General features: G+C 51.6%; 1 protein-coding gene across 7 annotated transcripts in view; it reads right to left on the bottom strand.

Annotated features, from left to right (window-relative positions):
- LOC106593735 (tyrosine-protein phosphatase non-receptor type 12) overlaps nucleotides 1–15734 on the bottom strand; it is a 122892-nt gene that overhangs the window by 45753 nt on the left and 61405 nt on the right. For all 7 annotated transcript variants that reach the window (XR_014392955.1, XR_014392957.1, XR_014392956.1 and 4 more), the window contains exons 3-10: nucleotides 5972–6048; nucleotides 4810–4905; nucleotides 4332–4370; nucleotides 4005–4076; nucleotides 3206–3265; nucleotides 2835–2977; nucleotides 811–877; nucleotides 637–714 (exon numbers count right to left, since the gene is read on the bottom strand). Coding sequence is in view for 4 of the 7 variants with exons in the window: in XM_082977903.1 (XP_082834029.1) it covers nucleotides 637–714; nucleotides 811–877; nucleotides 2835–2977; nucleotides 3206–3265; nucleotides 4005–4076; nucleotides 4332–4370; nucleotides 4810–4905; nucleotides 5972–6048 (632 nt within the window). In the remaining 3 variants the exon portion in view is untranslated. The remainder of the gene's footprint in view (nucleotides 1–636; nucleotides 715–810; nucleotides 878–2834; nucleotides 2978–3205; nucleotides 3266–4004; nucleotides 4077–4331; nucleotides 4371–4809; nucleotides 4906–5971; nucleotides 6049–15734) is intronic.

Raw genomic sequence — 15734 nt, 5'->3', positions numbered from 1 at the left:
CATTACCTTGGTCTGAACAGCAGAACGCCTCATTACCTTGGTCTGAACAGCAGAACGCCACATTACCTTGGTCTGAACAGCAGAACGCCTCATTACCTTGGTCTGAACAGCAGAACGCCTCATTACCTTGGTCTGAACAGCAGAACGCCTCATTACCTTGGTCTGAACAGCAGAACGCCTCATTACCTTGGTCTGAACAGCAGAACGCCACATTACCTTGGTCTGAACAGCAGAACGCCACATTACCTTGGTCTGAACAGCAGAACGCCACATTACCTTGGTCTGAACAGCAGAACGCCACATTACCTTGGCCTGAACAGCAGAACGCCTCATTACCTTGGTCTGAACAGCAGCACGCCTCATTACCTTGGTCTGAACAGCAGAACGCCTCATTACCTTGGTCTGAACAGCAGAATGCCTCATTACCTTGGTCTGAACAGCAGAACGCCTCATTACCTTGGTCTGAACAGCAGAATGCCTCATTACCTTGGTCTGAACAGCAGAATGCCTCATTACCTTGGTCTGAACAGCAGAACGCCTCATTACCTTGGTCTGAACAGCAGAATGCCTCATTACCTTGGCCTGAACAGCAGAACGCCACATTACCTTGGTCTGAACAGCAGAATGCCTCATTACCTTGGTCTGAACAGCAGAATGCCTCTGTGTTCTCATCTCCTGAATCAGCCGGAACACGTTGAAGTCTTCTGGAATCTTCTACAAACCAACAAGAACAATACACTCAGTGGTCTATCTGTGCTCCAGGAAACAGCAAAGGCAACACTGTGTGTGTGTGTTTCATATTGTACGTACCCCAGCCTTTAGTAGGTTCCACGTGTAGTCTATAGCACAGATGGCGCCTGTCCTCCCACAGCCAGCACTGTCAAAACACAACAACAATCAGACAGAAACAGAATGCACAGCCTAGAGACACACAGACTACATCTCACAGCTTCCATTAGGCTTGGTGGATTTACAGCTGGAACTAACATTCAGAGAGTGTATGTTCTAAGCTACGGTATATAAACTCAGCAAAAAAAGAAACTTCCCTTTTTCAGGACCTTGTCTTTCAAAGACAATTCGTAAAAATCCAAATAACTTCACAGATCTTCATTGTAAAGGGTTTAAACACTGTTTCCCATGCTTGTTCAATGAACCATAAACAATTAATGAACATGCACCTGTGGAACGGTCGTTAAGACGCTTACAGACGGTAGGCAATTAAGGTCACAGTTAGGACACTAAAGAGGCCTTTCTACTGACTCTGAAAAACACCAAAAGAAAGATGCCCAGGGTCCCTGCTCATGTGTGAACATGCCTTAGACATGCTGCAAGGAGGAATGAGGACTGCAGATGTGGCCAGGGCAATAAATTGCAATGTCCGTACTGTCAGACGTCTAAGACAGCACTACAGGGAGACAGGAGGGACAGCTGATCATCCTCGCAGTGGCAGACCACGTGTAACAACACCTGCACAGGATCGGTACATCCGAACATCACACCTGCGGGACAGGTACAGGATGGCAACAACAACTGCCCGAGTTACACCAGGAACGCACAATCCCTCCATCAGTGCTCAGACTGTCCTCAATAGGCTGAGAGAGGCTGGACTGATGGCTTGTAGGCCTGTTGTAAGACAGGTCCTCACCAGGCATCAACGGGCACAAACCCACCTTCGCTGGACCAGACAGGACTGGTAAAAAGTGCTCTTCACTGATGAGTCGCGGTTTTGTCTCACCAGGGGTGATAGTCGGATTGGAGTTTATCGTCGAAGGAATGAGCGTTACACCGAGGCCTGTACTCTGGAGCGGGATCGATTTGGAGGTGGAGGGTCCGTCATGGTCTGGGGCGGTGTGTCACAGCAGCATCGGACTGCCTGCAATGATAACAAGCTCAATCTGAACGCTGTGCATTACAGGGAAGACATCCTCCTCCCTCATGTGGTACCCTTCCTGCAGGCTCATCCTGACATGACCCTCCAGCATGACAATGCCACCAGCCATACTGCTCGTTCTGTTTGTCATTTCCTGCAAGACACGAATGTCAGTGGGTCTCAATCCCATTGAGCAAGTCTGGGACCTGTTGGATCGGAGGGTGAGGGTTAGGGCCAGGAACTTGCAGGTGCCTTGGTGGAAGAGTGGGGTAACATCTCACAGCAAGAACTGGCAAATCTGGTGCAGTCCATGAGGAGGAGATGCACTGCAGTACTTAATGCAGCTGGTGGCCACACCAGATACTGACTGTTACTTTTCATTTTGACCCCCCTTTGTTCAGGGACACATTACTCAATTTCTGTTAGTCAGGAGTCTGTGGAACTTGTTCAGTTTATGTCTCAGTTGTTGAATCTTATGTTCATACAAATATTTACACATTTTAAGTTTGCTGAAAATAAATGCAATTGACAGTGAGAGGACGTTTCTTTTTTTGCTGAGTTTATGTTGACACACTTAACATCCTTAAGCCCCCCTGGCCACAACATCCCGTCTCCCCCCTACATTCTCCCACGGTAGTGAGCAGTGAATCCCCAGGGCCAGTAGAGGAACATACATGTGGCTCCGATCAGCCTGATGATGATAATAATAATGACGGCCCTGAAGGGACTTCTTGACGTTAATTAATTGAGGACCAGAAATCAAAGGGGAATAGAAAGAGCTGGTGGTTTGCAGTGCGCCCCCCACAGACCTCCGCAGCTGTGTGTGAGTGTGTGTGTGTGTGTAGCAGCGGTCTGAAGATACACACATACTTGGTAGTTATCTCCTGTGATATTGTTTCCGCACTTCTCTATCCATTGCTTCTAGCTTTAAATGGACGGCTTCACGGAGTGTATGTGTGTGTACCTGCAGTGTATACAGATGGGTACATCATCATGCTCCTGGTACTCTCTCATCAGACCAATCATATCCAAGATGGAGTCAAAGGACGAGGGAACGTCATGGTCTGGCCAGTTGATGTAATGGAACTGGGTTATCCTCCGTGTCTCCTGTAGGGAGGGGGGAGGGGGGAGAGGAAGAGAAGGGGGGAGAGAGACACGCAGAAAGGGAGGGAGAGAGAGTGAGAGCGAGGAGCAAGAAGTGATAGACAGAGGGCGTGAGAGAGAAGGGGAGAGAGGAAATGAGTTTCCAGAAAGAGCGGATTGATGTCATGTGAATGATGAAACTGAAAGGCCATTGTGTTTCTATATGTTAGTGGGGAAGAAAAGAGAACTCACATTCTCATGCTCCACTGTCAGGGTCCTGATGAAATAGTCCGTTCTGGGCTGTTCTGATTCCTGCCAGGAGAAACAGAGGATTAAACCCAACTGTAACAGGTTTGAAAAAGCAATGCTTCAGAAAACATATATACACATACATACATACATACATACATACATATGTATGGTTATTTAAATAGGGAAGTCCAGCTAACCATAGTGGCGGAGATCAGTTGACATGTTGTATTGTAAAACAACAAGACACTAAGTCCTAGTCTACTTGTTACAATGAGCCTTTCTACAGAAGCTACTTCTGACTGTGTGTATTGGCTTGGGACACACAGAGAACACTCGGAGTCTCTTCAGTTAGTCAAAGGCCACGGTCTGCCTCTTTATACAGTCCTGTCTGGCCCTCTGTCTGCCTGTTACACTGAGGACTGCTGACTGGACTCTGTGTGTATCAAATGTACATGTTCCCTTTACATGACTACTGAATACTACAGCCACAGTGACTGGCTCTAGTAAAGACTCCATATGTAATAACACAGCCAAAGTAGTTCCCACTTAGCCCTTCCATACTGGACAGCATACTAACCCCAGAACATGGAGCTCCACCGTCTCTGGAGGACAAGTTCATCACTGTAGAACACTGTGACTAAAGAGGACACTTTAAAATAGCTCTCTCCTTTAATATGAGGCTCTGCATAGCTGGAGGATGGGCTGGCTGGCGCTCAGTAAATACAATGAAGGGGTGTGTGTGTGTGTATGTGTGTGAGAATGTGAGTGTGTGTGATGTGTGTGTGTGTGTGTCACTTACACAGGAGATTCTGAACGGGCCAAAAGACATGGGCTCATCACCAAACTGGGGAAAGTACCGCTCACACTTTTTCTAACAGAAAATAGGAAAAAGACAGGTTTGCGTTTCAAAGCCTAAACCACATTCTCCACAAAACAACATATGAAACTCTCTATCTCTATCAAACACGTATGAAAGAGGGAGATATGAAAACCCTTCAGTATTATCAACAGAAATATCTTACTCCAGACACTGAAGGGCTCTTCCTGTCAAATCAACAGTGAAAGTGGTTCTTTCATATTACTATAGTATAATACCATATGGACGGCTTCAGGACCAAACTCTTACCCTTCCCATCTCGAATTCTCGACATGCCATTACGATGACCTGCGACATAAGAAACGGAAAGGTTTTCAATTTACATCATGCTAGAAAAATGGACATTCCAATGTCTGTATTCTGTTCCATCACATGGTAATAAACCTGACACACAGCATATGTTATAAACACATTAACAAACAGCGCTTCCTAGGAATTAAAGTCTCAGAGAGCAGTGGCAAAAACAGTGTGTGTATATGTATACATGTGTGTGTGTCTCAGTGTGTGTGTGTCTCAGTGTGTGTGTGTCTCAGTGTGTGTGTGTCTCAGTGTGTGTGTGTGTGTGTGTGTGTATATATGTGTGTGTATATATGTGTGTGTCTCAGTGTGTGTGTGTGTGTGTGTGTGTGTGTGTGTGTGTGTGTATATATGTGTGTGTGTGTGTGTGTGTGTGTGTGTGTGTGTGTGTGTGTGTGTGTGTGTGTGTGAGAGTGAGAGAGAGACTCACGGCTACACTGTACTCCCAGTTCATTCTCCAGAAGTCGATGACAGTGTTGGGTAGAGGACCCTGGGTAGCGATGTAGGCCTCTGGACCATCCATTCCCTGGTAACACAACTAATATTAGAGGGCTGGATGAACTAACACACAGTTAGTTTAGTGAGAGGACAAGCAGAGGAGGAGGAGGGGGGAGGAAGAGGAGGAGAGAGGAAGCGGAGGAGAGGGAGAGGAAGTGGAGGAGAGGGAGGAGGAGAGGGGAAGCGGAGGAGGGAGGAAGTGGAGGAGAGGAGGAAGCGGAGGAGAGAGGAAGCGGAGGAAGGAGGAAGAGGAGGAGGGAGGGAGGAGAGGGGAAGCAGAGGAGAGGGAGGAGAGGGGAAGCAGAGGAGAGGGAGGAGAGGGGAAGCAGAGGAGAGGGAGGAGAGGGGAAGCAGAGGAGAGGGAGGAGGAGGGAGGAGAGGGTAAGCGGAGGAGAGGGAGGAAGTGGAGGAGAGAGAGGAAGTGGAGGAGAGAGAGGAAGCGGAGGAGAGGGGAAGCGGAGGAGAGGGGAAGCGGAGGAGGGGAAGCGGAGGAGAGAGAGGAGAGGGGAAGCGGAGGAGAGGGGAAGCGGAGGAGGGAGGAAGTGGAGGATAGGGAGGAGGAAAACACTCAGACATCTTTATTCAGGCCAGCCTGTTGGTAAAGGTCTCTGAGTTTTTAAGGGTGTAATTGATCACCTTGTGTGACACAGCTGAGTGTCATTAGCTTCCACACAGTGTGCAGGTTGCTATGCTCCGCATGACTATCACCTGGAAGGCCCTGTCGCCTCTAGCTACTAAACAAAACAACTTTTTGTGGACTAGGTGTTACAATTGTCTATCCTTCAGCATTCCTTCTGGTCTATTTAAAGTGTTGACCTCTGACTGGACAGACATTCAGGGTGAAACTGAAGACGTACTGGTGATATGTTTGAGGGCCTGTAAGCTTATCTCCACACATCTGCTCCCCCCCCCCCCCCACCCACAAACCCTGTCACCCAGGACCACCGGCTTTCTCCTGACACCTTACATGTCTAAGGCAAAAAGGCTGAGGCAAAAAGGCTGAGGCAAAAAGGCTGTGTAAGCCGTGGGAGGGCAGAGGGGTGAGGTCCCATCATGCAGTCACAGGTCTGAGGTGTGTAGAAAGTCAACTGTACCTTGATGAAGCTGGCATTGATGTAATCTGAATCCTGATTGGTTGTTTTTAAAGTCAGCTTTACCCTCGTGTGGTCAACTGTGGGAGAGAAGAGGATACATGTTAGAGAGAGAGACAGAGGAAAAGAAGAGCGAGAGGAGAGGAAAAGAGAAGAGAGCGAGAGGAGAGGAAAAGAGAAGAGAGCGAGAGGAGAGGAAAAGAGAAGAGAGCGAGAGGAGAGGAAAAGAGAAGAGAGCGAGAGGAGAGGAAAAGAGAAGAGAGCGAGAGAGAGGAAAAGAGAAGAGAGCGAGAGGAGAGGAAAAGAGAAGAGAGCGAGAGGAGAGGAAAAGAGAAGAGAGCGAGAGGAGAGGAAAAGAGAAGAGAGCGATAGGAGAGGAAAAGAGAAGAGAGCGAGAGGAGAGGAAAAGAGAAGAGAGCGAGAGGAGAGGAAAGAGAAGAGAGCGAGAGGAGAGGAAAAGAGAAGAGAGGGAGAGGAGAGGAAAAGAGAAGAGAGCGAGAGGAGAGGAAAGAGAAGAGAGCGAGAGGAGAGGAAAAGAGAAGAGAGCGAGAGGAGAGGAAAAGAGAAGAGAGCGAGAGGAGAGGAAAAGAGAAGAGAGGGAGAGGAGAGCGAGAGGAGAGGAAAAGAGAAGAGAGGGAGAGGAGAGGAAAAGAGAAGAGAGCGAGAGGAGAGGAAAAGAGAAGAGAGTGAGAGGAGAGGAAAAGAGAAGAGAGCGAGAGGAGAGGAAAAGAGAAGAGAGCGAGAGGAGAGGAAAAGAGAAGAGAGCGAGAGGAGAGGAAAAGAGAAGAGAGTGATAGGAGAGGAAAAGAGAAGAGAGCGAGAGGAGAGGAAAAGAGAAGAGAGCGAGAGGAGAGGAAAAGAGAAGAGAGCGAGAGGAGAGGAGAGGAAAAGAGAAGAGAGTGAGAGGAGAGGAAAAGAGAAGAGAGTGATAGGAGAGGAAAAGAGAAGAGAGCGAGAGGAGAGGAAAAGAGAAGAGAGCGAGAGGAGAGGAAAAGAGAAGAGAGCGATAGGAGAGGAAAAGAGAAGAGAGCGAGAGGAGAGGAAAAGAGAAGAGAGCGAGAGGAGAGGAAAAGAGAAGAGAGTGATAGGAGAGGAAAAGAGAAGAGAGCGAGAGGAGAGGAAAAGAGAAGAGAGCGAGAGGAGAGGAAAAGAGCAAGAGCTAGTTTCCCATGTCAATAAAGCCCCTTAAATTGAATTGAGAGAGAGAGGAAGGGAGAGAAAGGGAGAGGAAGGGAGAGGAAGGGAGAGGAAGGGAGAGGAAGGGAGAGGAAGGGAGAGTGGAAAGGAGCAGGAGAAAAAGAGAGCAACAGATTAGAAGGAATAAAGACCAAGGATGTGGCTGGTAAATAGAACAAATAAATCATGTAAAATGTTTTCAGCATTGTACAACAATAATATTATATAAACACTATATTTGACTGATCCATCCGTAGCCTCCATCCATGAATCCATCCGTAGCCTCCATCCATGAATCCATCCGTAGCCTCCATCCGTCCATCCGTAGCCTCCATCCGTAGCCTCCATCCGTAGCCTCCATCCGTCCATCCACCCGTATAGACTATCCATCCATCCATCCACCCGTATAGACTCTATCCATCCATCCATCCACCCGTAGCCTCTATCCATCCATCCATCCACCCGTATAGCCTCTATCCATCCATCCATCCACCCGTATAGCCTCTATCCATCCATCCATCCATCCGTCATCCGTATAGCCTCTATCCATCCATCCCTCCGTATAGCTTCCATCCATCCACCCGTAGACTCCATCCATCCACCCGTAGACTCAATCCATCCACCCGTAGTCTCCATCCATCCATCCACCCGTAGCCTCCATCCATCCATCCACCCGTAGCCTCCATCCATCCATCCACCCGTAGCCTCCATCCATCCACCCGTAGCCTCCATCCATCCACCCGTAGCCTCCATCCATCCACCCGTAGCCTCCATCCATCCACCCGTAGCCTCTATCCATCCGTAGCCTCTATCCATCCATCCCTCTGTATAGCTTCCATCCATCCATCCGTAGCCTCCATCCGTCCATCCGTAGCCTCCATCCGTCCATTCGTAGCCTCCATCCATCCATCCACCCGTAGCCTCCATCCATCCATCCACCCGTAGCCTCCATCCATCCATCCACCCGTAGCCTCCATCAATCAATCCACCCGTAGCCTCCATCGATCCATCCACCCGTAGCCTCTATCCATCTGTAGCCTCTATCCATCCATCCCTCTGTATAGCTTCCATCCATCCATCCGTAGCCTCCATCCATCCACCCGTAGACTCAATCCATCCACCCGTAGTCTCAATCCATCCATCCGTAGCCTCCATCCGTCGCCTCCATCCGTCCATTCGTAGCCTCCATTAGTCCATCCACCCGTATAGACTCTATCCATCCATCCATCCACCCGTATAGCCTCTATCCATCCGTATAGCCTCTATCCATCAATCCATCCGTCATCCGTATAGCCTCTATCGATCCATCCATCCACCCGTATAGCCTCTATCCATCCATCCATCCGTCATCCGTATAGCCTCTATCCATCCATCCATCCCTCCGTAGCCTCCATCCATCCACCCGTAGCCTCCATCCATCCATCCATCGGTAGCCTCTATCCATCCATCCATCCGTAGCCTCCATCCGTCCATCCGTAGCCTCCATCCGTCCATCCACCCGTATAGACTCTATCCATCCATCTATCCATCCACCCGTATAGACTCTATCCATCCATCCATCCACCCGTATAGCCTCTATCCATCCATCCGTAGCCTCCATCCGTCCATCCACCCGTATAGACTATCCATCCATCCATCCATCCATCCACCCGTATAGCCTCTATCCATCCATCCATCCACCCGTATAGCCTCTATCCATCCATCCGTATAGCCTCTATCCATCCATCCATCCACCCGTATAGCCTCTATCCATCCACCCGTATAGCCTCTATACATCCATCCATCCGTATAGCTTCCATCCATCCCTCCGTAGCCTCCATCCATCCACCCGTAGCCTCCATCCATCCATCCATCGGTAGCCTCCATCCATCCATCCATCCATCCGTAGCCTCCATCCGTCCATCCGTAGCCTCCATCCGTCCATCCACCCGTATAGACTCTATCCATCCACCCGTATAGCCTCTATCCATCCGTCATCCGTAGAGCCTCTATCCATCCATCCGCACACTCTATCCATCCATCCCGCCGTATAGCTTCCATCCATCCATCCATCCCTCCGTAGCCTCCATCCATCCACCCGTAGCCTCAATCCATCCACCCGTAGCCTCAATCAATCCATCCACCTGTAGCCTCAATCCATCCATCCACCTGTAGCCTCTATCCATCCATCCATCCGTAGCCTCTATCCATCCATCCGTAGCCTCTATCCATCCATCCCTCCGTATAGCTTCCATCAATCCATCCCTCCGTATAGCTTCCATCCCTCCGTAGCCTCGATCCATCCACCCGTAGCCTCCATCCATCCATCCACCCGTAGCCTCCATCCATCCACCCGTAGCCTCCATCCATCCATCCGCCCGTTGCCTCCATCCATCCGTCCGTAGCCTCCATCCATCCGTCCGTCCATCCATCCATCCGTAGCCTCCATCCATCGATAGCCTCCATCCATCCATCCATCCATCGGTAGCCTCCATCCATCCATCCATCGGTAGCCTCCATCCATCCATCGGTAGCCTCCATCCATCCATCGGTAGCCTCCATCCATCCATCCGTCCATCGGTAGCCTCCATCCATCCATCGGTAGCCTCCATCCATCCATCCATCGGTAGTCTCCATCCATCGGTAGCCTCCATCCATCGAACGGTAGCCTCCATCCATCCATCCGTAGCCTCCATCCATCCATCCATCGGTAGCCTCCATCCATCCATCCATCGGTAGCCTCCATCCATCCAGCCATCGGTAGCCTCCATCCATCCATCGGTAGCCTCCATCCATCCATCCATCGGTAGCCTCCATCCATCCATCCATCCATTGGTAGCCTCCATCCATCCATCGGTAGCCTCCATCCATCCATCCATCCATCCATCCATCCATCGGTAGCCTCCATCCATCCATCCATCCATCGGTAGCCTCCATCCATCCATCGGTAGCCTCCATCCATCCATCCATCGGTAGCCTCCATCCATCCATCCATCGGTAGCCTCCATCCATCCATCCATCGGTAGCCTCCATCCATCCATCCATCCGTCGGTAGCCTCCATCAATCCATCCGTCGGTAGCCTCCATCCATCCATCCGTCGGTAGCCTCCATCCATCCATCCGTCGGTAGCCTCCATCCATCCATCCGTCGGTAGCCTCCATCCATCCATCCGTCGGTAGCCTCCATCCATCCATCCGTCGGTAGCCTCCATCCATCCATCGGTAGCCCCCATCCATCCATCCATCCGTCCATCGGTAGCCTCCATCCATCCATCCATCGGTAGCCTCCATCCATCCATCCATCCATCGGTAGCCTCCATCCATCCATCCATCGGTAGCCTCCATCCATCCATCGGTAGCCTCCATCCATCCATCGGTAGCCTCCATCCATCCATCGGTAGCCTCCATCCATCCATCCATCGGTAGCCTCCATCAATCTATCCATCCATCGGTAGCCTCCATCCATCCATCCATCCATCGGTAGCCTCCATCCATCCGTCGGTAGCCTCCATCCATCCATCCGTCGGTAGCCTCCATCCATCCATCCGTCGGTAGCCTCCATCCATCCATCCGTCGGTAGCCTCCATCCATCCATCCATCCGTCGGTAGCCTCCATCCATCAATCCGTCGGTAGCCTCCATCCGTCGGTAGCCTCCATCCATCCATCCGTCGGTAGCCTCCATCCATCCATCCGTCGGTAGCCTCCATCCATCCATCCGTCGGTAGCCTCCATCCATCCATCCGTCGGTAGCCTCCATCCATCCATCCGTCGGTAGCCTCCATCCATCCATCCGTCGGTAGCCTCCATCCATCGGTAGCCTCCATCCATCCATCCATCCGTAGCCTCCATCCATCCATCCATCCATCCATCCGTAGCCTCCATCCATCCATCCATCGGTAGCCTCCATCCATCCATCCATCGGTAGCCTCCATCCATCCATCCATCCATCCATCGGTAGCCTCCATCCATCCAGCCATCGGTAGCCTCCATCCATCCATTGGTAGCCTCCATCCATCCATCCATCCATCGGTAGCCTCCATCCATCCATCCATCCATTGGTAGCCTCCATCCATCCATCGGTAGCCTCCATCCATCCATCCATCCATCCATCGGTAGCCTCCATCCATCCATCCATCCATCGGTAGCCTCCATCCATCCATCGGTAGCCTCCATCCATCCATCGGTAGCCTCCATCCATCCATCCATCCATCGGTAGCCTCCATCCATCCATCCATCCATCCATCGGTAGCCTCCATCCATCCATCCATCCATCGGTAGCCTCCATCCATCCATCCATCGGTAGCCTCCATCCATCCATCGGTAGCCTCCATCCATCCATCGGTAGCCTCCATCCATCCATCCATCCATCCATCGGTAGCCTCCATCCATCCATCCATCGGTAGCCTCCATCCATCCATCCGTCGGTAGCCTCCATCCATCCATCGGTAGCCCCCATCCATCCATCCATCCGTCCATCGGTAGCCTCCATACATCCATCCATCGGTAGCCTCCATCCATCCATCCATCCATCCATCCATCCATCGGTAGCCTCCATCCATCCATCCATCCATCGGTAGCCTCCATCCATCCATCCATCCATCGGTAGCCTCCATCCATCCATCCATCCATCCATCCATCCATCGGTAGCCTCCATCCATCCATCGGTAGCCTCCATCCATCCATCCATCCATCCATCCATCGGTAGCCTCCATCCATCCATCCGTCGGTAGCCTCCATCCATCCATCCGTCGGTAGCCTCCATCCATCCATCCGTCGGTAGCCTCCATCCATCCATCCGTCGGTAGCCTCCATCCATCCATCAATCCGTCGGTAGCCTCCATCCATCCATCCGTCGGTAGCCTCCATCCATCCATCCGTCGGTAGCCTCCATCCATCCATCCGTCGGTAGCCTCCATCCATCCATCCGTCGGTAGCCTCCATCCATCCATCCATCGGTAGCCTCCATCCATCCATCCATCGGTAGCCTCCATCCATCCATCCATCCATCCGTAGTCTCCATCCATCCATCCATCCATCCATCCATCCGTAGCCTCCATCCATCCATCCATCCGTAGCCTCCATCCATCCATCCATCGGTAGCCTCCATCCATCCATCCGTAGCCTCCATTCATCCATCCATCGGTAGCCTCCATCCATCCATCCATCCATCCGTCGGTAGCCTCCATCCATCCATCCATCGGTAGCCTCCATCCATCCATCCATCGGTAGCCTCCATCCATCCATCCATCCATCGGTAGCCTCCATCCATCCATCCATCCATCCATCGGTAGCCTCCATCCATCGGTAGCCTCCATCCATCGGTAGCCTCCATCCATCGGTAGCCTCCATCCATCCATCGGTAGCATCCATCCATCCATCGGTAGCATCCATCCATCGATCGGTAGCCTCCATCCATCCATCCGTCGGTAGCCTCCATCCATCCATCCGTCGGTAGCCTCCATCCATCCATCCGTCGGTAGCCTCCATCCATCCATCCGTCGGTAGCCTCCATCCATCCATCCGTCGGTAGCCTCCATCCATCCATCCGTCGGTAGCCTCCATCCATCCATCCGTCGGTAGCCTCCATCCATCCATCCGTCGGTAGCCTCCATCCATCCATCCGTCGGTAGCCTCCATCCATCCATCCATCCATCCATCGGTAGTCTCCATCCATCCATCCATCCATCGGTAGCCTCCATCCATCCATCCATCGGTAGCCTCCATCCATCCATCCATCCATCCATCCATCCATCCATCCGTAGCATCCATCCATCGGTAGCCTCCATCCATCCACCGGTAGCCTCCATCCATCCATCGGTAGCCTCCATCCATCCATCGGTAGCCTCCATCCATCCATCGGTAGCCTCCATCCATCCATCCATCGGTAGCCTCCATCCATCCATCCATCGGTAGCCTCCATCCATCCATCGGTAGCCTCCATCCATCCATCCATCGGTAGCCTCCATCCATCCATCCATCGGTAGCCTCCATCCATCCATCCATCGGTAGCCTCCATCCATCCATCCATCGGTAGCCTCCATCCATCCATCCATCGGTAGCCTCCATCCATCCATCCATCGGTAGCCTCCATCCGTCGGTAGCCTCCATCCATCCATCCATCCATCGGTAGCATCCATCCATCCATCCATCGGTAGCCTCCATCCATCCATCCATCGGTAGCCTCCATCCATCCATCCATCGGTAGCCTCCATCCGTCGGTAGCCTCCATCCATCCATCCATCCATCGGTAGCATCCATCCATCGGTAGCCTCCATCCATCCATCCATCGGTAGCCTCCATCCATCCATCCATCCATCGGTAGCCTCCATCCATCCATCCATCCATCGGTAGCCTCCATCCATCCATCGGTAGCCTCCATCCATCCATCCATCGGTAGCCTCCATCCATCCATCGGTAGCCTCCATCCATCCATCCATCCATCGGTAGCCTCCATCCATCCATCCATCCATCCATCCATCCATCGGTAGACTCCATCCATCCATCCATCGGTAGCCTCCATCCATCCATCCGTAGCCTCCATCCATCCATCCATCGGTAGCCTCCATCCATCCATCCATCCATCGGTAGCCTCCATCCATCCATCCATCCATCCATCCATCGGTAGCCTCCATCCATCCATCGGTAGCCTCCATCCATCCATCCATCGGTAGCCTCCATCCATCCATCCATCGGTAGCCTCCATCCATCCATCCATCGGTAGCCTCCATCCATCCATCCATCCATCCATCCATCGGTAGCCTCCATCCATCCATCGGTAGCCTCCATCCATCCATCCATCCATCCATCCGTAGCCTCCATCCATCCATCCATCCCCTCCATCCATCCATCCATCGGCAGCCTCCATCCATCCATCGGTAGCCTCCATCCATCCATCGGTAGCCTCCATCCATCCATCCATCCATCGGTAGCATCCATCCATCCATCCATCGGTAGCCTCCATCCATCCATCCATCGGTAGCCTCCATCCATCCATCCATCGGTAGCCTCCATCCGTCGGTAGCCTCCATCCATCCATCCATCCATCGGTAGCATCCATCCATCGGTAGCCTCCATCCATCCATCCATCGGTAGCCTCCATCCATCCATCCATCCATCGGTAGCCTCCATCCATCCATCCATCCATCGGTAGCCTCCATCCATCCATCGGTAGCCTCCATCCATCCATCCATCGGTAGCCTCCATCCATCCATCGGTAGCCTCCATCCATCCATCCATCCATCGGTAGCCTCCATCCATCCATCCATCCATCCATCGGTAGACTCCATCCATCCATCCATCGGTAGCCTCCATCCATCCATCCGTAGCCTCCATCCATCCATCCATCGGTAGCCTCCATCCATCCATCCATCCATCGGTAGCCTCCATCCATCCATCCATCCATCCATCGGTAGCCTCCATCCATCCATCGGTAGCCTCCATCCATCCATCCATCGGTAGCCTCCATCCATCCATCCATCGGTAGCCTCCATCCATCCATCCATCGGTAGCCTCCATCCATCCATCCATCGGTAGCCTCCATCCATCCATCCATCCATCCATCCATCGGTAGCCTCCATCCATCCATCGGTAGCCTCCATCCATCCATCCATCCATCCATCCGTAGCCTCCATCCATCCATCCATCCCCTCCATCCATCCATCCATCGGCAGCCTCCATCCATCCATCGGTAGCCTCCATCCATCCATCGGTAGCCTCCATCCATCGGTAGCCTCCATATATCCATTGGTAGCCTCTATCCATCCATCGGTAGCCTCCATCCATCCATCGGTAGCCTCCATCCATCCATCCGTAGCCTCCATCCATCCATCCGTAGCCTCCATCCATCCATCCGTAGCCTCCATCCATCCATCCGTAGCCTCCATCCATCCGTAGCCTCCATCCATCCATCCGTAGCCTCCATCCATCCATCCATAGGAGTCATGATGTTCTGAATTAAGAGGCAGAAGGGCTTCCATGTTGTTCAGGTAGAGGTTAGTATCCTGTAAGATGTCCTCCATGTTGTTCAGGTAGAGGTTAGTATCCTGTAAGATGTCCTCCATGTTGTTCAGGTAGAGGTTAGTATCCTGTAAGATGTCCTCCATGTTGTTCAGGTAGAGGTTAGTATCCTGTAAGATGTCCTCCATGTTGTTCAGGTAGAGGTTAGTATCCTGTAAGATGTCCTCCATGTTGTTCAGGTAGAGGTTAGTATCCTGTAAGATGTCCTCCATGTTGTTCAGGTAGAGGTTAGTATCCTGTAAGATGTCCTCCATGTTGTTCAGGTAGAGGTTAGTATCCTGTAAGATGTCCTCCATGTTGTTCAGGTAGAGGTTAGTATCCTGTAAGATGTCCTCCATGTTGTTCAGGTAGAGGTTAGTATCCTGTAAGATGTCCTCCATGTTGTTCAGGTAGAGGTTAGTATCCTGTAAGATGTCCTCCATGTTGTTCAGGTAGAGGTTAGTATCCTGTAAGATGTCCTCCATGTTGTTCAGGTAGAGGTTAGTATCCTGTAAGATGTCCTCCATGTTGTTCAGGTAGAGGTTAGTATCCTGTAAGATGTCCTCCATGTTGTTCAGGTAGAGGTTAGTATCCTGTAAGATGTCCTCCATGTTG

Source organism: Salmo salar, chromosome 07 (assembly GCF_965601325.2).
Source record: "Salmo salar chromosome 07, fSalSal1, whole genome shotgun sequence".
In the NCBI taxonomy this organism is placed as follows: domain Eukaryota; kingdom Metazoa; phylum Chordata; class Actinopteri; order Salmoniformes; family Salmonidae; genus Salmo; species Salmo salar.
Note: the sequence above shows the minus strand (reverse complement) of the source record. Positions and strands in the feature narration are given on the sequence as shown.